The sequence below is a fragment of the Brienomyrus brachyistius genome, chromosome 9 (genome assembly GCF_023856365.1).
Source record: "Brienomyrus brachyistius isolate T26 chromosome 9, BBRACH_0.4, whole genome shotgun sequence".
Taxonomy (NCBI): Eukaryota; Metazoa; Chordata; class Actinopteri; order Osteoglossiformes; family Mormyridae; genus Brienomyrus; species Brienomyrus brachyistius.
Genome location: NC_064541.1, coordinates 8044608 through 8063371, shown reverse-complemented (window position 1 = coordinate 8063371; position 18764 = coordinate 8044608). Strand labels below are relative to the sequence as shown.

The 18764-nt window shown below is 47.8% G+C and overlaps 1 protein-coding gene across 21 annotated transcripts in view; it reads left to right on the top strand.

The window, feature by feature from the left end:
* Positions 1-18764, top strand: part of LOC125748508 (plectin-like) — a 137190-nt gene that overhangs the window by 105915 nt on the left and 12511 nt on the right. For 20 of the 21 annotated variants that reach the window (XM_049024729.1, XM_049024732.1, XM_049024731.1 and 17 more), the window contains 24 exons: positions 3515-3630; positions 4662-4768; positions 5555-5674; positions 6776-6871; positions 7128-7255; positions 9143-9236; positions 9412-9566; positions 10043-10358; positions 10615-10692; positions 10992-11153; positions 11793-11897; positions 12002-12097; positions 12318-12443; positions 12539-12691; positions 13018-13172; positions 13573-13699; positions 14256-14439; positions 15156-15313; positions 15741-15919; positions 16068-16206; positions 16747-17103; positions 17208-17291; positions 17390-17491; positions 17763-17861. In XM_049024729.1, coding sequence (XP_048880686.1) covers positions 3515-3630; positions 4662-4768; positions 5555-5674; positions 6776-6871; positions 7128-7255; positions 9143-9236; positions 9412-9566; positions 10043-10358; positions 10615-10692; positions 10992-11153; positions 11793-11897; positions 12002-12097; positions 12318-12443; positions 12539-12691; positions 13018-13172; positions 13573-13699; positions 14256-14439; positions 15156-15313; positions 15741-15919; positions 16068-16206; positions 16747-17103; positions 17208-17291; positions 17390-17491; positions 17763-17861 — 3436 coding nt within the window. Of the gene's footprint in view, positions 1-1522; positions 2617-3514; positions 3631-4661; positions 4769-5554; positions 5675-6775; positions 6872-7127; positions 7256-9142; positions 9237-9411; positions 9567-10042; positions 10359-10614; positions 10693-10991; positions 11154-11792; positions 11898-12001; positions 12098-12317; positions 12444-12538; positions 12692-13017; positions 13173-13572; positions 13700-14255; positions 14440-15155; positions 15314-15740; positions 15920-16067; positions 16207-16746; positions 17104-17207; positions 17292-17389; positions 17492-17762; positions 17862-18764 lie in introns of those variants that run through there. The other variant, XM_049024743.1, reaches the window with a different exon arrangement.

Genomic DNA, 18764 nt, shown 5'->3' with positions numbered 1-18764 from the left:
CAGTGCTGCGGTCCGGACAGCAAGCAGAAGCATGTGATATGGAGGCTCATTCTGGGGGGGGGGGCTTCCGGCTTTATGAGTTACTGAGACTAGACGGGAAAAGGATCAGCATGCTGTAGAAAATAAACGGGGAAAACAAAGGAGGTTTGCAACGGGCAGAAAGAAGTGGGGCGTGGGAGTCGGGGACAAAGAAAACAGGCAGCTGATGGCAGTCGGGAACTGGGTTTGCTGGGCTTACTGGGCTGAAACAAAAGAGAGCACAGTAATTTATGGACATCTAGAGAATAACCTTGGTCACCTGACTCTGAGTGCCTAGAGGCCCCGATGTCTCAAACTTGCATTGTTTCGCTGTGTAATGCCTGTGCTGACCCCCACCGTCAGCACAGGTAATGGACTTGTACCCTGGCGGGACTGAATGTGTTTTACCTGAGTCTGCTCATCAGACTCACTGCAGATGCTTCATCCACTGGGTTTCCGGATCAGGCGAGTAGAGATAATGGTAACCGGGTTGGGTTGCAGTTCCTTAGGGGTGGCGGGGGGGGGGGGGGGGGGGGGCTTTCTGTGTTTTCTCTGAGTCATTCAGTCCAGGCACATGCAGGAAGTCCCAGAGAGCGGAGGTGTACACATCGTCAGCTGCGGGTCTTTCGGCTCTTGACTCAACTTGTCCCTCAATTCATTCTTTTCATTGGACATTTCAATTATTTTCAGAGGGAATTCATGGCCTAAGGGCCTCTCATATCTGAAAGGGGAACCGCCCCTGTTTCAAAAATGAGCTGGCACTTACTAACCAGAGCTAAGACCATGGGAAATATTATTATTATTGTCATTATTATCAGTAACCATAACAGTATCATTACACAGAATGGCCTCTTATTTCCAACAGCATGTTTGCTTCTGCTGGCCCTGAAAAATGAGGCACTGACCATAATCTGAAGACTGAAATTGATTCTTCATGATTTAACGATATGATATATGGAACATATTTGTAAATGTGGACTACGCAGACATCCACGCAGACATGCACACAGACATGCACACAGACATGCACACAGACATGCATACAGACATGCACACAGACATCCACATAGACATCCACGCAGACATCCACGCAGACATGCACACAGACATCCACACAGACATGCATACAGACATGCACACAGACATCCACATAGACATCCACGCAGACATCCACGCAGACATGCACACAGACATCCACGCAGACATGCACACAGACATCCACACAGACATCCACACAGACATCCACACAGACATGCACACAGACATGCACACAGACATCCACACAGACATCCGCACAGACATCTGTGCAGACATTCACACAGACATCCACACAGACATCCACACCGACATTTGTGCTCAGTTTGCAGGCAGTGGGTTGGCTTGAATTGCGTGATGTGCCGTGGAAAGAATTCAGCCCGATCGGAACAATGGACGGTCACCTCTGATTGTCCTGCTGGGTGGATTTCACAAGGGCCAGGCTGGAGAGTGAAAGAATAGAGAGAGAATAGAGCAGGTAAAGTAAGAAAAGAGGCTAGGTGTGGCAGACAGCAGTGAGTCATTAGAGAGAGGAGAAAAGCTTCCCTTGGGGCAGGCAATTCAAGACGCTGGCATGTACCTGCAGAGAGTGGTACGCCCACCTGGCCTGCTGTCAGGCACCATGATCCAGCCCAGCAGCGCAGAGCTGGGCTTTTAGAAGCAGATGTGAGCTGCCTGGGAACAGGATTTAGGAGCTCTCGCACCTATACAGCACCCGTCGGCTAACCGTACGCTCGTTGGTCTGTAGAGATCTGGGGAAAGGTTTGGATTTTTGCATTTTGAATTCCTCTTTGGATATCTTTGTCCTTCTGGCTATTCTACCCAGTCAAGTAAAAGTGGCATGTTAAGGTTATGTTTATTCTTCGCTTAGGAAGCCTTTCTACTGCAGACGCTGGTGAGGGGAGTTTGTTTACAGAGGCACTGACGTGGAGCACGATTGGTCTATTGACAATGTCTGTCAACCAATAGGAGCCCTGACTTTTCACAAAGAAGCGCTTGGCTTGCAGTGGAGGAAGCCTCAGCATGTAGAGCATGGTGAATCATTGAATGGGACAATCTCAGTAGACACGTCAAGCTTGAACACACCCGTGGTGGACCATAAATAAACATCAGGAGGGCATGATCGACATGGAAGGAGGCGTTTAGGAGTAAGCCGCTCTGTGACTTACCTGTGACCTTCCCCCCGGTGGAGGACCGACCCATCCCACCAGCCACCATGTTTCAGAGCCTGAAGAGGAAGCTGACTCCCAGGGAGCGGCGGCGGGCTAGCTCTGCAGGCTCCGGCAGTGACCTGGAGGACCGCGTGGTCATGCTCTGCGAGGATGTCCCCTCGGAGAGCTCCTGTGACTCAGGCCATGGCTCCCAGGGGGCGGGAGGCCACTCGGGTGGGGATTCCCCCCGGATGGAGCAAAGGAATGGAAGGAGCCCCCGAGGGATTGGGCCGTCCAGCAGTCTCGAGAAGAGCGAGAGGCGGCAGTACTACGAGGCCCGCTCCGCGGAGCGTGAAAACAGCAGCAATACAGGCTACTACTCCGTGTGTTCAACTCTGCGCATCAAGGAATTGTACGACCCTCCAGTTCCTTTTTGGCTGCCTCAGTAGTCAGGGGATTAACGTCTTTTTTCGCTGGCATGCTGTCTCACCTCACTGTCGAAAGCTCGCGCAGTAGCAGTATCCCCTTTGCGCTTATGTTATGTTTCCAGGCTTTCGCAAAGTGCTGGTTTTTGGCCTTATTGTGTGTACTTAAGAATATAAGAAATATCACAGGTGAGAATAAGCTTAAAACCTGAGTGTGAAATTTTATGGAACCTGAATTGATTCAGTGGCTGTATCTACACTATAGAGGAGCTCTCCGTCATGTAAAGGCACATCTTTGTCTAAATGGATGTCAGAAGCCTTGGGCACCTGAGAGATAGGGGCTTGCTGATGCTCTAGCTGGTGGCCACATTGTGTCAGATTCCCTGTTTGGCTGATAACTGGGAACATCTGTCTTCCCACAGTGCTTCCTGGCAGTAAGGGCCAGATATTCATGTAGATTTATGGATGATGAATATTTTGCTGCTATGAAAGATTTATCCTTGTGGATATGTGAGCTGTTTGTCTGTTTACGATGTAAATATTAAGAAAAACAAACATCCTACTCAAGGAAATAGGCCCGACCTGGTTAATGTACGTAGGCTATGGGAAAATTTTTGTTGAATTTATTTTTTGCTCGTTTTGTGGAGTTCCTATTTTTGTGAGGTTATTCAAACACCAGAAATGCTTTAAAATGAATGGTTGACATTGGGCGTGGTGTGTACCGGTCGGGATTTTCAATGTGCATGATCTTTCGTAATAGGACAATGTTGAAAGAGGTGGTTTCCTGCTTGGTGCAGGGACGACGCTCCACATCTGACGAGATCTAACCGGTTTGCTGTTGAGACTCTAACCAGTGATGTGGTATGTCCCACCCCCTCACCGCAGGCCCATGCTTATCGACATGAGCAAAGTGTACCGGCAAACCAACCTGCAGAACCTGGAGCAGGCCTTCACCGTGGCGGAGAACAGCCTGGGGGTCACACGCCTGCTGGACCCCGAGGGTGAGAAGGCGCTTGCGATTCCGCCCCGTGTCTGGGTGGCGTGTCATCGCACTGCGTAGGATGAGCCCCTGCCTGTCTGATTGCACGTGCGAATGCTGTTTGTCTGCTATGCTTACAGTTGTACCCCATCTCCATGCACTTAGCCAGACGTTCTGTATTTTATATTTACTGTAAAGCTGTGTTTTAACAGTGACCACCCCCCCTCCTCCCCCCCCGCCGCAACATTTAATTGCTCATGACACTGACTTGCCTTGCCCGGGCAGTGAACAACACGAAGTATCACAAATGCCAGACTAATTACACTCAGCCGTGGCTGTAATTAAGATCGTTCCAAAGTGTATAATTTCACTTCTGCGGACCACCATCTGCATTTCCTTCAAAGGCATACTGGGTATACTGGTGGTTTTTCAAACAGCCAGGAGCTACCAGAGCTTCTGAGCTGGAAACACTGTTTCCCAAACACCTGAAGGAGGAGGACGTACTGGGAAACAGTCATGGCTTTTTACAAGCCCTGGACTCTCCAGATGCAGGGACGGATTATGGGTTGTGTGGGCCCCTGGGCAAAACGTTCACGAGGGCCCCCCCCCCACCACCACCACCAGCACCACCACCACAACCACAACCACCACAATTCAAGGGCCCTTGGCAGCCAAACACCCTCCCTATAGGGTCAGGGGCCCTTGTAGGCAGAGGATCAAAGAATGTAGGCCCTCTAAAATAGACAAACGAAAATACATTGTTGATAAGCGTTGCAAATTGTTTTGGGCTAGGGGCCCCACAGGCCCCCTGCACCCCAAGGGCCCCTGGGCAGCAGCCCCGCTGGCCCGGTCCGTAATCCGTCCCTCTCCAGATGTACTGATTGGCAAGAGCAACCACACCTCTGCAGCACGGCATGCTGTTGTGTTTACCCCCCCCCCCCATTTGCCAGGCCCGTGCTGGAGGTTTTCACCATGTTGCTCGAAAGTGAGTATACAGTGAAGGGTGTGTGTGTCAGCTTGTCACTGAGTTTGTGCCCCTCTTCCTGCTTTCAGATGTGGACGTGCCAAACCCCGATGAGAAGTCTATCATCACCTACGTCTCCTCCCTGTATGATGCCATGCCCCGGGTGGCCGACGTCCCGGATGGTGTGAAAACCAATGTGAGTATGGCGTCAGTGGGTCTGCCATACATGATTGACCTTGTTTGTAGCCACATGGTGAAAGATGATTGGCTGGCATCTGGATTGGTGGGCTTGGCTGATGAGGTAGCAGCCAGTGAAGGGCTCAGGAAGGCTTTAGCCTTTGTGCTACATTAATCCGCATTTGGAGGTCCACTTAGGACTTTTATAATAAATTAATCCTGTGTTGAATCTGGGATTTTGAACAGCTATAATGAGATCTATGTCATCTAAGCAAATAAAATCACAAAAAATCAGTAGCAATCTGCCGTGCACTCGTGCATTTTGGTTGTTTTTTTATGAGTTCTCAGTGTCATTGTCGCTGTGTATGGGTAATTACAGGATCTTCAGTGGTCTCACAAGATTCATGCTGGTCAGAGATTTTCTCAGCTGGTTTTTGTTTACTGGGGGTGGTTTTTCTACAGAACCTAAGTGGACACACTTGTCTGCCGCCTTCTCACAGGAATGTCCAAGAATGCAAGGTTGACAATCCGGCTTATCTAAGGATCTCTTTATTCTAGGCCTGGGGCGTAGCAGACACAATAAACAAATGTGCAGCCAACGTCGACCTCGTCAGGCCGTGCCTATGTTCAGCCATAATGATTGTTCCAGCGATTTCAATAAGCCCCCCTCCCCCCCGCATCCATGCTAAGGATACACAAGGCTGTGCCTGTAGTACGCAATTGAGTGTGGTGTGTCAGTAAGTGAGTTAGGGAGGTTATTCCTGATCTGGCTCACTGTTAAGATCCTCCTCTGTCACTCCTGCAGGAGCTGGAGCTGCGGTGGAAGGAGTACTATGAACTGGTCACCCTGCTTCTTCAGTGGATACGCCATTATATCACCATCTTCGAAGAGAGGAAGTTCCCTGCCAGCTACGAGGAGATCGAGGTGAGTGTCCCGCCCACCCATCTGCACATGCTCATGATTTTCCACAGGTAGACCTGTCACACGATTCTAGAAGTTTCTGACGGGGAAATCGATTCTGGCTTCCGCCTTCTGTGCTGGTCGTGATATTGCTGGAAAGCCGCTTGTTGCGTGTGACTGCAAACCGCAGTGATGAAAAGGAGAGAGCTGCCCTGTGTAGACAGGATCAAAGAGTCCTGAAGAGTGCTGTTGGCTCTCAGGGTGGGCATGGTGGGTGGGGTTTTTTGGGAGGGGATGGGGCTAAGCCTCTTCTTCTTCAGGCAGGGTGGCATAGGGTGTGGTTGAATTAAGGGTGAGTGAATTTGGGCGGGGGTAGCATTATGAAGACAAAACCTAACACGCAAGGTATGACCTGGGGACAAGTTTTCCCTTGACTAAGGAGCTAATCCCTGACAGGCCATGCAATGGAAGGATTCCAGGTGAAAATTCATGGTGACCTCATCAGATCTTTGTATCAACACAACAAGGGGACATTGAAGCTTAAATAGGTCACATTTCAGCAGTGCGCCTCTTATTTCTCTTCGTGGCATCAGACCATTGCCATTTAAAGCAACTCTTCCGATCATCCAGCCTGTCTGAACTTGTTGTTTTACCATATAAACTTTCAGACCAAGCCTGGATATCCTAACACTACATTCATGTGATTCGTGTTATGTGAGAAAATAGTTGAAATTGTACAGGAGTGACAAGTCGAATCTCACAAATGCAAAACACAGCGCATACCGGCAAAGGCTGGCATACAGCAGTTCAAGCTTGTTCACACTGGTACAGGCCAAATGTCTGATTTATTCCTGCACAATTCCTGCACAGTTTCTTGGGTTAGTCGTTTTTAATCATTTAATCCAAGAGACATAACCAAGATATTACAACATGTTGAATAAAAGCAGTATGTGAACATTTACATTTTATTAGTGGAGTAAATGTAAAGTCTCTGTATCTGTTTTGAGATATTTCACATTTAGTGGACTCTTGACCCCCAAAACAAAGCCCCCCCCCCCCCCCCCGAAAAAAAAACAAAGGTCATTACTCAAGCTGTGCTGGTTTTGGTTGCTTTCCTTTGTATAGATTCTGTGGCGCCAGTTTATGAAGTTCAAGGAGACTGAACTGCCAGCTAAAGAAACAGACAAGAATCACTCAAAGCTGATCTTCAATTCCTTTGAGGTGAGTGCATGAGTGGGGGGCCTGACCTGGGGCCGATGTAGAGTTCAGGTAGAGCACTTGTAAGGTCACGTACCCCAAGCCCAGCGGAGCACAAAGCGCTAATGACCAAACCCAACATTGGCTCTTCTGTGACTGTCTGACAAACTAACCCCCGGTGAAGGATTTTTTGTCGCTGACTCACTGCTAACTTTCCTGTGCTCCATGGATGGCTGTGAGTGAAATCCACAAACCCTCCTTCCTCTGCTCCCATTCCCAGTCTGCAGTCCAGGCTGGTCAGGTGAGAGTACCTCCAGGCTACCACCCCATCGATGTGGAGAAAGAATGGGGCCGTCTGCACCTGACAATCCTGGAGAGAGAGAGGCTGCTGAGGACCGAGCTTGAAAGGTCAGTCTGCAAAATGCTCACTGGACCCATTCTGACTTATAATGTGTTGGTGGCAACCCAGAGCTGGTCAAGTCCTAGGAGATTCAGGAGATGTTTCATTTGGTGAAAGGAGGAACCCGTTGCCTTTCCTAATTCATGGATGTTTTGGTTTCAGTCTCACTAGGACCTGGTCTATTAGCAGGCGGCAGACCAGCACTGTATCTCCATGCTAACCCTCACACTCTTCTTATTGTAGACAAGACGGTGCTTGTCTTGTTCTTGGCAGTGATTTGGCTATTAAGGCTGCCATTCTCTGGCTCCTGTGGGAGGCTCCTAGCCTAAAACTCCTGAGGTAGACAACTGGAGCTTGTCTTCCACAAGGTGGCATCACTTGCAGGGGCTGATGGGAAATATCTCACATAAAACTAGGATTTTGTTGCACAAGATCTCAAAGCTGCCATAACTTGAACAATTTCCTCATTAAAGGGACTTGGACTTAAACAGCTGTGGCAAGACGATGCTGCAAATAATTACCTCTTGGCAGCTCTTTCGTAACTTATCAAAGCTTGTGCTTGGGTTTTTTTTTCACTGTTGGGGGGGATTTGGCCTCTGTAATGGGGTGGGGGGCTTGGTTTTTGTCACAAGACGTCTGTGCTTCCCATGCCTACTGGGGGAAGCATAAAGCTCAAGCTGAAAAGGGAGGGTGGATACGTGGTGTTCTCTTTGCTTGGGTTTAGATCTGCTGTTGTACCACTGGGGGTGGACCTTCTATGACTGGAGATTTTCCAGGTTACCTCCCACATGGAAGTAATATCTTCCAGTTGCAGTTTAGAGCAGGGTTTTAATACCTGGGCCTCTGGGATTGGCTGGGAGCTGGCAGGTAGCGAAAACGTGATCTGTCTGAGGGTCCTCAAGGACAAGGTTGAGAAGCATTTGTTTAGAGTATCTGCTTTAGACAGGGAGGGCATATATATATACACACACACACATATATATACAAACGCACATATATATATATACATATATATATATATATATATACACACACTATATATATATAACAAGTATGTAAACTGTTTTTACGTACATATGTTTATTTATGTATTTCTAAAGTATTCATTTAGAGTGAATTAATATACAGTTCTTAATATCACACAACGTTCAAACCTATTCAGAAAATACATTTCCATAGAAATTATTACCCTACAGCACGAACCCTGTACTTCACAAAATATTGGGACTCATTTACCACTGCACTGGACTTGCCTATAAACTAAACCCACAGAATGTCGCACATAATTACACTCATACACGCACAGACACACACACACTGACACTCAACATTGACTCAACATTGACATATGCCACTTCTCATAAGCTCTCCCAGCTTCACAGAAAACCCCTAAATACCCCAGTGAGTGTATGGCTTTGCTGCCTCCTGTCCCGTCTTGTCTGTCTACGTCATGTCTTGTCTGTCTACGTCTCTGCACGGTCTTATAACGTCATGTCTTGTCTGTCTACGTCTCTGCACAGTCTTATAACGTCATGTCTTGTCTGTGTTACCTGCCATGTCTCATTTGTCCATCTGTGTGCCATGTTGTCATAATGGGGGGTGAGCAGGGGTGGGCAGGTTTGCAGTGGCTATTTAAAAAATCAGTTGTCCTCCGAAGAGGGGGGGGTTTGGTATTGAAAAAAAAATTATACACACACACACACACACACACACACACGCACACACACACACACACACACACACACACAGTGTTCTGAGGTGTAACTGTCTTGTTGATTTTTATGATTTGTTGTGGGAAAACATTGCATGTGCTACATATTTGGTATAACAGAACATCCATATCACTACCCCAGTGCTGGTATCTGTGCTGACATCGCCCCCGGTGGTGTTCACAGGTTAGAGCGTCTTCAGCGTATTGTCAGCAAGGTCCAAATGGAGTCCGGTGTCTGTGAGGAGCAGCTCAACCAGGTGGAGAGCCTTTTGCAGACGGTGAGTCACCAGCGAACTCTGGGTGCAGAGCTGGGTAGGGCGAGCGAGGCTAAGGGATGTTTTGAGCTGTGCAGTGACTGCTCCAGACAAAGGGGCAGGAACACAGATTTAGTTATTTCAGTGTTTGTCATTAATTAGCTCGATCAGTAACCACCGTCTTTGGCATGCTATCCAGGACATCCGTCTGCTGAACATGGGCAAGCCAGCTAAAAACATGATGGAGCTGGACAGGGACCTGGACAAGGCCGATGGTATGATACGCCTGCTCTTCAATGATGTACAGCTGCTGAAGGATGGGCGCCACCTGCAGGCCGAGCAAATGTACAGGAGGTGAGGGCACCATTTTTACGTAAAAGTCATAAGTGGGGGGGGGGCTAAAATGATAATGAAATAATCATTGAATTAATTTAGAGATTAATTGTCATTGTTGACACACCACAACACTCAGTGCACAACAACGAAATGTGTCCTCTGCATTTAACCCATATGTGACAATGTGATATAGCAGGGGGCAGATAATTCAGTGACCAGGGAGCCGTGTTTGGGGGTGGTACCTTGCTGGTCAGGGATTCGAACCTGCAATCTTTCAATTACACAAGTGCACATCCCTAACTATTAGGCCACCACTGCCCTTATTTTAAATATTAATATAATCATATTCTTTGCTGCTATTAATTAATCATACATATAGCATTAAGGGTCTCTCACTCTTCACCCTTCTGTGGATGTATTAGGATCTTCTCTGAATGCATTTAGCTGCTTGGACTGGAGATAACAGTTCTCCGATCCTCTCTGGTCATTCGCAGGGTGTACCATCTGCACGAGCGGCTGGTGAACCTGCGCACCGAGTACAACCTGAGGTTCCGTTCCAGTGTGACCCCCATCCAGGCGCCCGTCACCCTGCAGCAGACCATTGTGAAGGGCAGGCCCGAGCTGGACGAGGTGACCCTGCGCTACATCCAGGACCTGCTGGCCTGGGTGGAGGAGAACCAGAGGCGTGTGGACTCAGCTGGCTGGGGTGCGGACTTGCCCTCCGTGGAGTCGCAGCTGGGTAGCCACCGGGGACTGCACCAGACCGTGGAGGACTTCCGCTCAAAGATCGAGCGGGCTCGTGCTGATGAGGTGCGGGAAAGGGTTTGGCCAGCAAGGGAATCATTAGGCTTGCTATGGGAGGAAGGAGGAGCTTATGTTTTCAGCAGCTGTTCACAGGTTGTTTTTAATCAGTGACCTGAATGGTGGTGCCAATGTCTACATGGCTTGGGTTTCCAGATTAATTAAATGGAATCAAAAATAACCTACCGAGCAGACACTTTCAATGTGGTTCTTCACTGCCAAGTGCCTCAACTTACTGTCTACTGCCACTGTGTCTTCCCTGCAGAACCAGCTGTCACCAATCAGCAAAGGAACCTACAGGGAGTACCTGGGCAAACTGGACCTCATGTACGCCAAGCTGCTGGTGGGTACCGCAGAGAATCACTCTCCGAGGAATGCTGACACACTGCCCTGATCAGCTTATGTCTGCTACACACAAAATCCAGATTTGGTCAAAGGGACTTTAAATTAGCCTACATTCTGTCGAGTGGGTTACCATAGAGAGAGATTTGCTGGGGTTGCAGGTGGTATTGAGCTAATAGCACTCCGCTCTCCACATATAACATGAACGATGAAGTCTACAACCAGGGAGATATATTTGACTGGGCTGGTTTAGATGGAGTTTGTAGGAGGAACCTTAAGTACCTTTCTTTACGTTGGAAGAACTCGTCCAAGTCCCGCCTTCGCAACCTGGACCAGCTCCATGCCTTCGTCAGCGCCGCCACCAAGGAGCTGATGTGGCTGAACGACAAAGAGGAGGAGGAGGTGAACTTCGACTGGAGTGACCGCAACACCAACATGACTGCCAAGAAAGACAACTACTCGGTACGTCAAAAAACCAATCCAGTGACTGAAAGCCGAAAGACTGGATCTGAAGTTTTACAGGCCTATAGATAAAAGGATCAGATGAGACATAACAGGTACGTAGCTGTCAAGGAGCCAACTTAGGTACAAGTTGCTAGGTGAACCTTATACTGATTAATCAGAAATAAATACAAGGTAGGTTTGTTAAGTAGCGCGATACAATCACTGCTTAAATCCTCATGTTTTAATGAGAACTGCTAACATATCATTAAGTGGACAGACTCAGATGCAACACGCAATTAACCCATAAGTGTCTCTCGGAGAGAAAATAGTAAGTGCTAGGAAGTGCAAAAACACTAGTTGGTACCAAGTACACTTCACAATAGAACAGGTTAATGGTAGGTGGGGAGTTAGTAAGGGTCAGTGGTAGGAGATGAGGCTGGATTGAGGGACAAATATTGAGGTGTTCCTGGAAGAGGAAACTACATCTTATATTTTATTTATTCTGGACTTGCTGAGGATGACTTTTCCTAGTCAGTAACAAATATGTAAAACTGAATCAACAATGAATATTTCTTCAGTCGCTTCTGTCATTCAGCATTGTGGATGGATGGAGTGAAAAGCTGGGTCTTTATGATGAATGTCCCTCTTTGGACTCAGGGTCTGATGCGTGAGCTGGAGCAGAGGGAGAAGAAGGTGAATGAGATCCAGACCACTGGTGACAGGCTGCTGAAAGAGGGCCACCCAGGCAGAAAGACTGTAGAGGTGAGAATGAATGATGACTTTGCATGATGCATATTTGAAAGAAGGAACAGTCACTGTTGAACTACAGATCCCATTAACCTCAATGTCTCCAATTATCTGTCCAGGCTTTCACAGCTGCCTTGCAGACTCAGTGGAGCTGGATCCTTCAGCTGTGCTGCTGCATCGAAGCTCACCTCAAGGAGAATACTGCCTACTACCAGGTTGGATCATACACAACATAGCTTTCTTAAAAAATGAAGCAGAATTGAGAAGAAAAACTACTAAAGAAACGAATTTGCACAGGAACCAGGAAGTCGAACTTTTGTACTGATATTTCTGATTCTTTTCAATTGTATCACTTTGTGTATAGTTCACATGAGAAGGTTGCTTGTCTCTCTGTACGCTGAACAATTTTCTTCATCCTCTTCCCAATCCGTGCAGTTCTTTGCTGACGTGAAGGAGGCAGAGGAGAGGCTGGCAAAGACGCAGGAAGCCATGAAGAAGAAGTACACCTGCGACCGGTCTGTGACAGTGACACGCCTGGAGGACCTGCTGCTGGATGCTCTGGTGCATTCCGCTTACGTATGGCAGCCATACAGTCGCACGTCACCGTGATCGCAGTCGGCTGACGTTACGCCCTTTCGCCCGTTTGTCAAACGCAGGAGGAGAAGGAGCAGTTGAACGAGTTCAAGACTCATCTGGCCGGGCTGAACAAACGGGCCAGGACCGTGATTCAGCTGAAACCACGTAACCCCAACACCCCTGTCAAGGGCAGGCTACCCGTCCAGGCTGTGTGTGACTTCAAACAGATGGAGGTGGGTGGAGCATGACTACTCCGGTCATGTCAAACGTATCTACGGCTTCCTCATCCACAATGCTACTTGTCGCCCCATTTGAGCCCTTTTAGTTCAATCTAATTAAATATGGAAGTACTTTTCAAAAGTATATACTAACTAAATCCTCAGGCCATATTTGTATGCTGGATTTGGAGTCAGTCTTACTGATAGTATATTACCAGGCCTGAGTGTCACTCTTTGAAAGTATAAGCATAGCCCATCGTGAGCTATTCGTGTAAACAGCAAAGTGGCCCTCGTGACCCTGGGAAGGTGAATAGGCGGCCGTTGTGTTTGCCTGTCCACAGATCACTGTTCATAAAGGTGACGAGTGTCAGCTACTGAACAACTCGCAGCCCTACAAGTGGAGAGTGCAGAGCGCCTCTGGGGACGAGGCGGTGGTCCCATCTGTCTGCTTCATTGTCCCACCGCCCAACAAGGAGGCTGTGGACAGCATCTGCAGGTCAGTGCACCCCCCCCCAGTGCTGCTTCTCCATACAGCTGCTCCAGCTAATGGCCATAAGCTTGAAAGATTTCTATTGCTAATCACTTTACTTTAGTTTTCATCTGTTAAGCTGAGGCAAGTAATTCCGGTTCAGAAAGTGAAAATCCAGATCAAGATTTTTCTTCAACCAACCAGCTGAGTATAAAGAGTCACCGAGTACCGAACTGGTTGGTCGAAACAAAATCTTGGTCTGAAGTTTTACTCTCTGGAGCTGAACTATCCACCTTTGCTATTAGGACTGAATTTATATGTGTATTACCAGAAGACGATTCCTGAACAGTTTTCCTGGCTTGCCGAGGAAAGGCCGAGATTTAAGCGGAGAGGAACTGTGAGTCACTGCTTCCGCTTGTCCTTCCAGCCTGGATTCCAGCTACCAGAGGCTGATGACCCTGTGGCAGAGCCTGCACATCGACATGAGGAGTATGCTGGCCTGGCAGTACCTAGTAAGGGACATGCAGCAAATCCACTCCTGGAACATCACTACGGTGAGCATCTACCTCCAGCCCACAGCCTGCAGCCGTTTTAGAATGGACCGGAACCAGTTCCAGAATGTAATGGTATTTGTTCTGGGATGTGTTCCACAGTTTTAGAACATATTTAGGAAGCAGCTCAGTTTAATATGTCATGTGCGCTCTGAGTGCAGACAGCTCGAGGCAGCAGCAGCTTCTTAAGTATAGCTTACTCTGCAGTGAACATCTGCAGTGCTTCGTCATCTCTTCCATAGTCCCTAATTCATGTACACTCCTTGCGCTTCTTTGAATTGAACTATAAAAAGATGTTGTACTGTTCTTACAATTTACATCAGACAACAGAAGGTGTTTTTTCTTTCGCATAAAGATGGAATTCACAGATTTTGCTTTTTCATGATCTCTGTCCATGAAAAGAATGTGTCAACGTGTAGTTAATAAGAATGTTTTTCTCCCAAATGAGGTATCAGATCTCATGGAGGATTGTGAAGCTGAGCTGGCCCAGATCTGATTCACCTCACCTCACCTCACCTGTCCTCCATTTCTCCTCCTTCTCTCCCCCACCTCCCTCCAGTTTAAGACCATGAAACCCGAAGAGTACCGGCTGATTCTGAGGAACCTGGAGCTTCACTACCAGGACTTCATGAGGGACAGCCAGGACTCGCAGATGTTCGGAGCAGACGACCGAATGCAGATTGAGGCTGATTTCAACAAGGCCTCCCGCTACTATGACAGCTTGCTCCGCGGTGTGGAGAAAGGTGCGTGATGTGGGAGTGGCCAGAATGCATATATTCTAATAGCTTAAAATATGCCTCTAGGGTATGAAGTACTTGGCTCAGGGATTAATGAAGCATGTGTTATACATCACTTACATCTATTTCTTTACACTTTTGTCCACGTAACATACAAGAGAGGCAGGTAGTAGATGAGTGCTGAGTAACTGTTAAATCCACCTTTCAGGCTCAGAGGTCAGGCAGAATGGTGAGTTCCCTATAAATGGCTTTAGTTGGCTGACACAGGCGTTGGGCAAGCTCTGCCTGTTTGTGACAGAGCACACGTTCCCTTGTTTGTATCTCACCTCGCGATTCACATGCTTCTGGAAGCACTGGACCAGTCACATGGTTTGGTGTTCTTGCACGCGATTGGTTGACGTCAGGAGAGGCTTTAGTGGCTGCACTGGCTGACTGAGTGTGTGACTTTCTTAGGCTCGTTGGGTTGTGTTGCAAAAAAGGGAGACACCCCCAACAAATAAACCAAATAAGGGGCCGACCAATCTGTGCTACATCAGTAATGCTGTCCACCTAGTCCCAAGAGATGGTGGTACAAATACTGTCTCTCCTGATGCTCAGAAATCCTTGGTTTGCACAAAAATGGTTTGCCCCTCTCCATCTTCTCCTTCCTTTTCTTAATGATGGAGGGCATGTCCCAGACCATGCCTGACCCTCTGTGACCCCCATTTTCTGTCCCCATACAGGGGAGCAGAATGAGTTGACATGCCGGACTTACATCACCCAGCTGAAGGACCTGCGTCTGCAACTGGAGGGCTGTGAGGCTCGTACCGTGACTCGTATCCGCCAGCCTGTGGACAAGGAGCCTCTCAGGGACTGTGCCCAGCGTACGACTGAGCAAAAGGTATGGTGCCCCCTAGTGGCTGTCCCCTCGTATGCCTCTTTTAATTCCCAAAGGCTTGTCTTTCACAGTAAAATGCTGTAATTATCATAGTACTCAGTGTACCAAAGGAACAGAGAAACGGCAATAATCATTGATCTAACCCTGTTTTTCATTCAGTTCATTTATGGAAAATTGAGGAATGACCTGTAAGAACTGAGTGTTAAACTAAAAAGTATGTTAGCATATGCTAAATCAAAACACAGAGCCAGGTAAATTCATTGTGAGATTGCTGTCACAAATCTCAAGTTTCCCTTCTGTACATTTTTATATTATTTGTATGCATTATGATGAAATTATTTGACTCTTACCCAAAATAACCTTCTGATTAATTAATTAAATCTGATGCTGTATTTTGTCTTCTTATATACCATTTTTCTTTCTATCCCAGAAAATCCAAACGGAGCTGGATGGCATCAAAAAGGACCTGGGCAAGGTGTCTCAGGATGCAGAGGCCCTACTGGCATCGCCAGAGCAGTCCAACTCGACACCAGTGCTGAGATCAGAACTTGACCTCACCCTGCAGAAGATGGACCAGGTCTACAGCTTGTCCTCCATATACCTGGAGAAGTGAGTATCACCTTAGCTGTGACGCTTGGTCTGCTTTAGATGCTTAGGCAGTGTATGCACCAGCCAAGAAGCTACACCGGAGTTAATCTATGACAGGCCCATCAGCCCCAGCTAACAACCCCTCCCGTTGTTTTCTTCTCCTGTGCAGACTGAAGACCATCGAAGTGGTGATCCGCAGCACTCAAGGCACCGAGAACGTGCTGAAGAAGTATGAGGACCAGCTCCGCGATGTCACCAAAGTGCCAATGGATGTCAAGGAGGTGGAGATGCACCGCTCCCAGCTGAAGGTATGTGTTCATGGGCCGGGGCATCTCAGCCTGGCCTGTAGCAGCCGATTACAGCCCCACTGCTTCTTATCGGTTTGAATCATGCTTCTTATAAAGTTAAAAGTAGTTAGATGAAGAGAAATACAATGAATTTCTGTATGTTTATTGCACAGGTAGTGAATTGTTTGTAGTCTTTGGAAAGGGTTAGTTCATGGATGAGTTGCAGCATCTATTTCCTTTGCAAATCCAGTTTGCTGTAAATGACCTATAGAGACTCACCATGTATTACAAAAGCATGAATAGAAGTAATGGTCTGTAAAATAAAGATGGCAGCGTGTGGCATATATGTGTCATCTAAGGCAAGCAGTGCTGGTGAATCGGAATCGAGCTGAAATGAGCTGTGTGAGTGAGTATGTGTTCTGTCCTGTGTGGGACTGGTGTCCGATTAAGGATGTGTCCTGCCCTGCATTTACATCCCAGGAGCTCCGTGCCCCAGCTGGGAAAGTGTTTCTTGATCAGAATAACAGATGGATGAATAACATTCTTGCCCCTCTGGTGTAGAAATTACGCGGAGATGCAGAGGCCGAACAGCCCGCCTTCGACACCCTGGAGTCCGAGCTGCGCAAAGCCACGGCTGTCAGCGAGCGGCTGTCGCGACTGCACAGCGAGCGTGATGTGGAGCTGGACCACTACCGCCACCTGCTGGCTAGCCTACAGGACCGCTGGCAGGCCATGTTTGCCCAGGCGGACCTGCGGCAACGCGACCTGGAGCAGCTCGGTCGTCAGCTGGGCTACTACCGGCAGAGCTACGACTGGCTGATCCGCTGGATCGCCGACGCCAAGCAGCGGCAGGAGAACATCCAGGCTGTGCCCATCACCAACAGCAAGATCCTGAAGGAGCAGCTGGCCCAGGAGAAGGTGCAGTTGGCCTCGCTGCATGTGCCTTTGGGCTCAGATCATGAGTACTTGCCAGTTAGCTTTAAATGACCAAATGCGATTTCATTTGATTCTGTTTAAAACAGAAACTCCTGGAAGAGATTGAGAAAAACAAAGACAAAGTTGACGAGTGTCAGAAATACGCCAAGACCTACATTGACACAATCAAGGTAAACTAGCATAATGTGACGTGCAAACTAAAAGCACCTGTGCTCTCTCCCTCGAGCGATGGTGCTGCACAGAGTATGACCGCGACTGCTTTTCACAGGATTACGAGCTGCAGCTGGTAACCTACAGGGCCATTGCAGAGCCGTTGTCTCCAATAAAGAAACCCAAGATGGACTCTGCTTCTGACAACATAATCCAGGAGGTAAAGACCCTTTGGCCTGGTGCAGACTGTTACGCTTCGCTTTTATTTGTACTGTTTGGCGTACAGTTACACACAATTACGGAATTTACATGTAGATATACGTATTTATATATATAGGTTTACTCAGATTATGAAACCATCCATGTTTCAGGTCCTGCCCTTTGTTTTCTGCAATCACAATGTATCTGCAATAAAAGCTGTTTGCCCGGAATCTGTAGTGTACAGTCCCGTAGAAGTAAATCACATGTGTTTTTTTGTCCCAATCTGATAGTACGTGACCCTAAGGACACGGTACAGCGAGCTCATGACTCTGACCAGCCAGTACATCAAGTTCATCATGGACACACAGCAGCGCCTGGAGAACGAGGAGGTGCGTGACCCTCTACGTGCCTGTGCTCTTGGTTTGGTCTGCGGGATGGTTGGGCTTCTCTCTGCTTCAGGGTTTGGTTTGGGCTTCTCGGGTGCTGGTGTGGTGGTGGGGCCCATGGTCAGTAGCAGGTGGGGGAGGGCGGGGGGGGGGGGGGGGCGCTGTTTTCCCAGCATGTAGCCTGACTGAGCTTGGCCAAAGCAAATCCGGGCTGAGGATTCCCCCCATGGTACTCAGATGTTTCCTCAGAAGGTCATGTGCATGTTCAGCAGAGCAAGCTGGAGGAAACGTACTCGATTTAATGTTTGCGTGGCATTTTAGCATTTTCCGTTTGATATACATGCATTTGACCTGGTTTGCCTTGAATAACCCAAAACCAAATCAAAACCTTAATGCTTAATTAAGGCATTCATCCTAAACTGCAGGCTGCAGCTCCAGTCCTACAGAAGTGTACCTTTTGCTAATATGTTGTAGTGTTGGTTGTAAGTCTACTCAGTATCCTTTATCGAGAATATTTTCAAGCTCTAGATGTAAGAAATGACATTAAACTCCTTAGTTTGGGTTTATAAGCTTTGTTCTATTGTCTGGTGTTTGTATTGTTTAGTTATGGTTAAAGTTGTTGGCCAACCGAATCAACTCTATGCTGATCTAATTTATATCATTGTGGTCCAGCTAAAAAATAAGCTGCTTTTCTTTGAATAAAAATGCTTAAATGTCAAAGGCAGAGGTTTTCAAAAAATCGACAGTAACACACAGTGTTGACTAGTAATCGGTATAATTTTGATGAAGCAGAATGAAGCCAGATTGGTTTCAAACCATCATGCCAACTTATGAAGGACTGGAGTGGCCGACCCTGGTCTCACACTGTAGAGGAAGCTGATGTGCATTTAGTAGTCATGCTGCGAT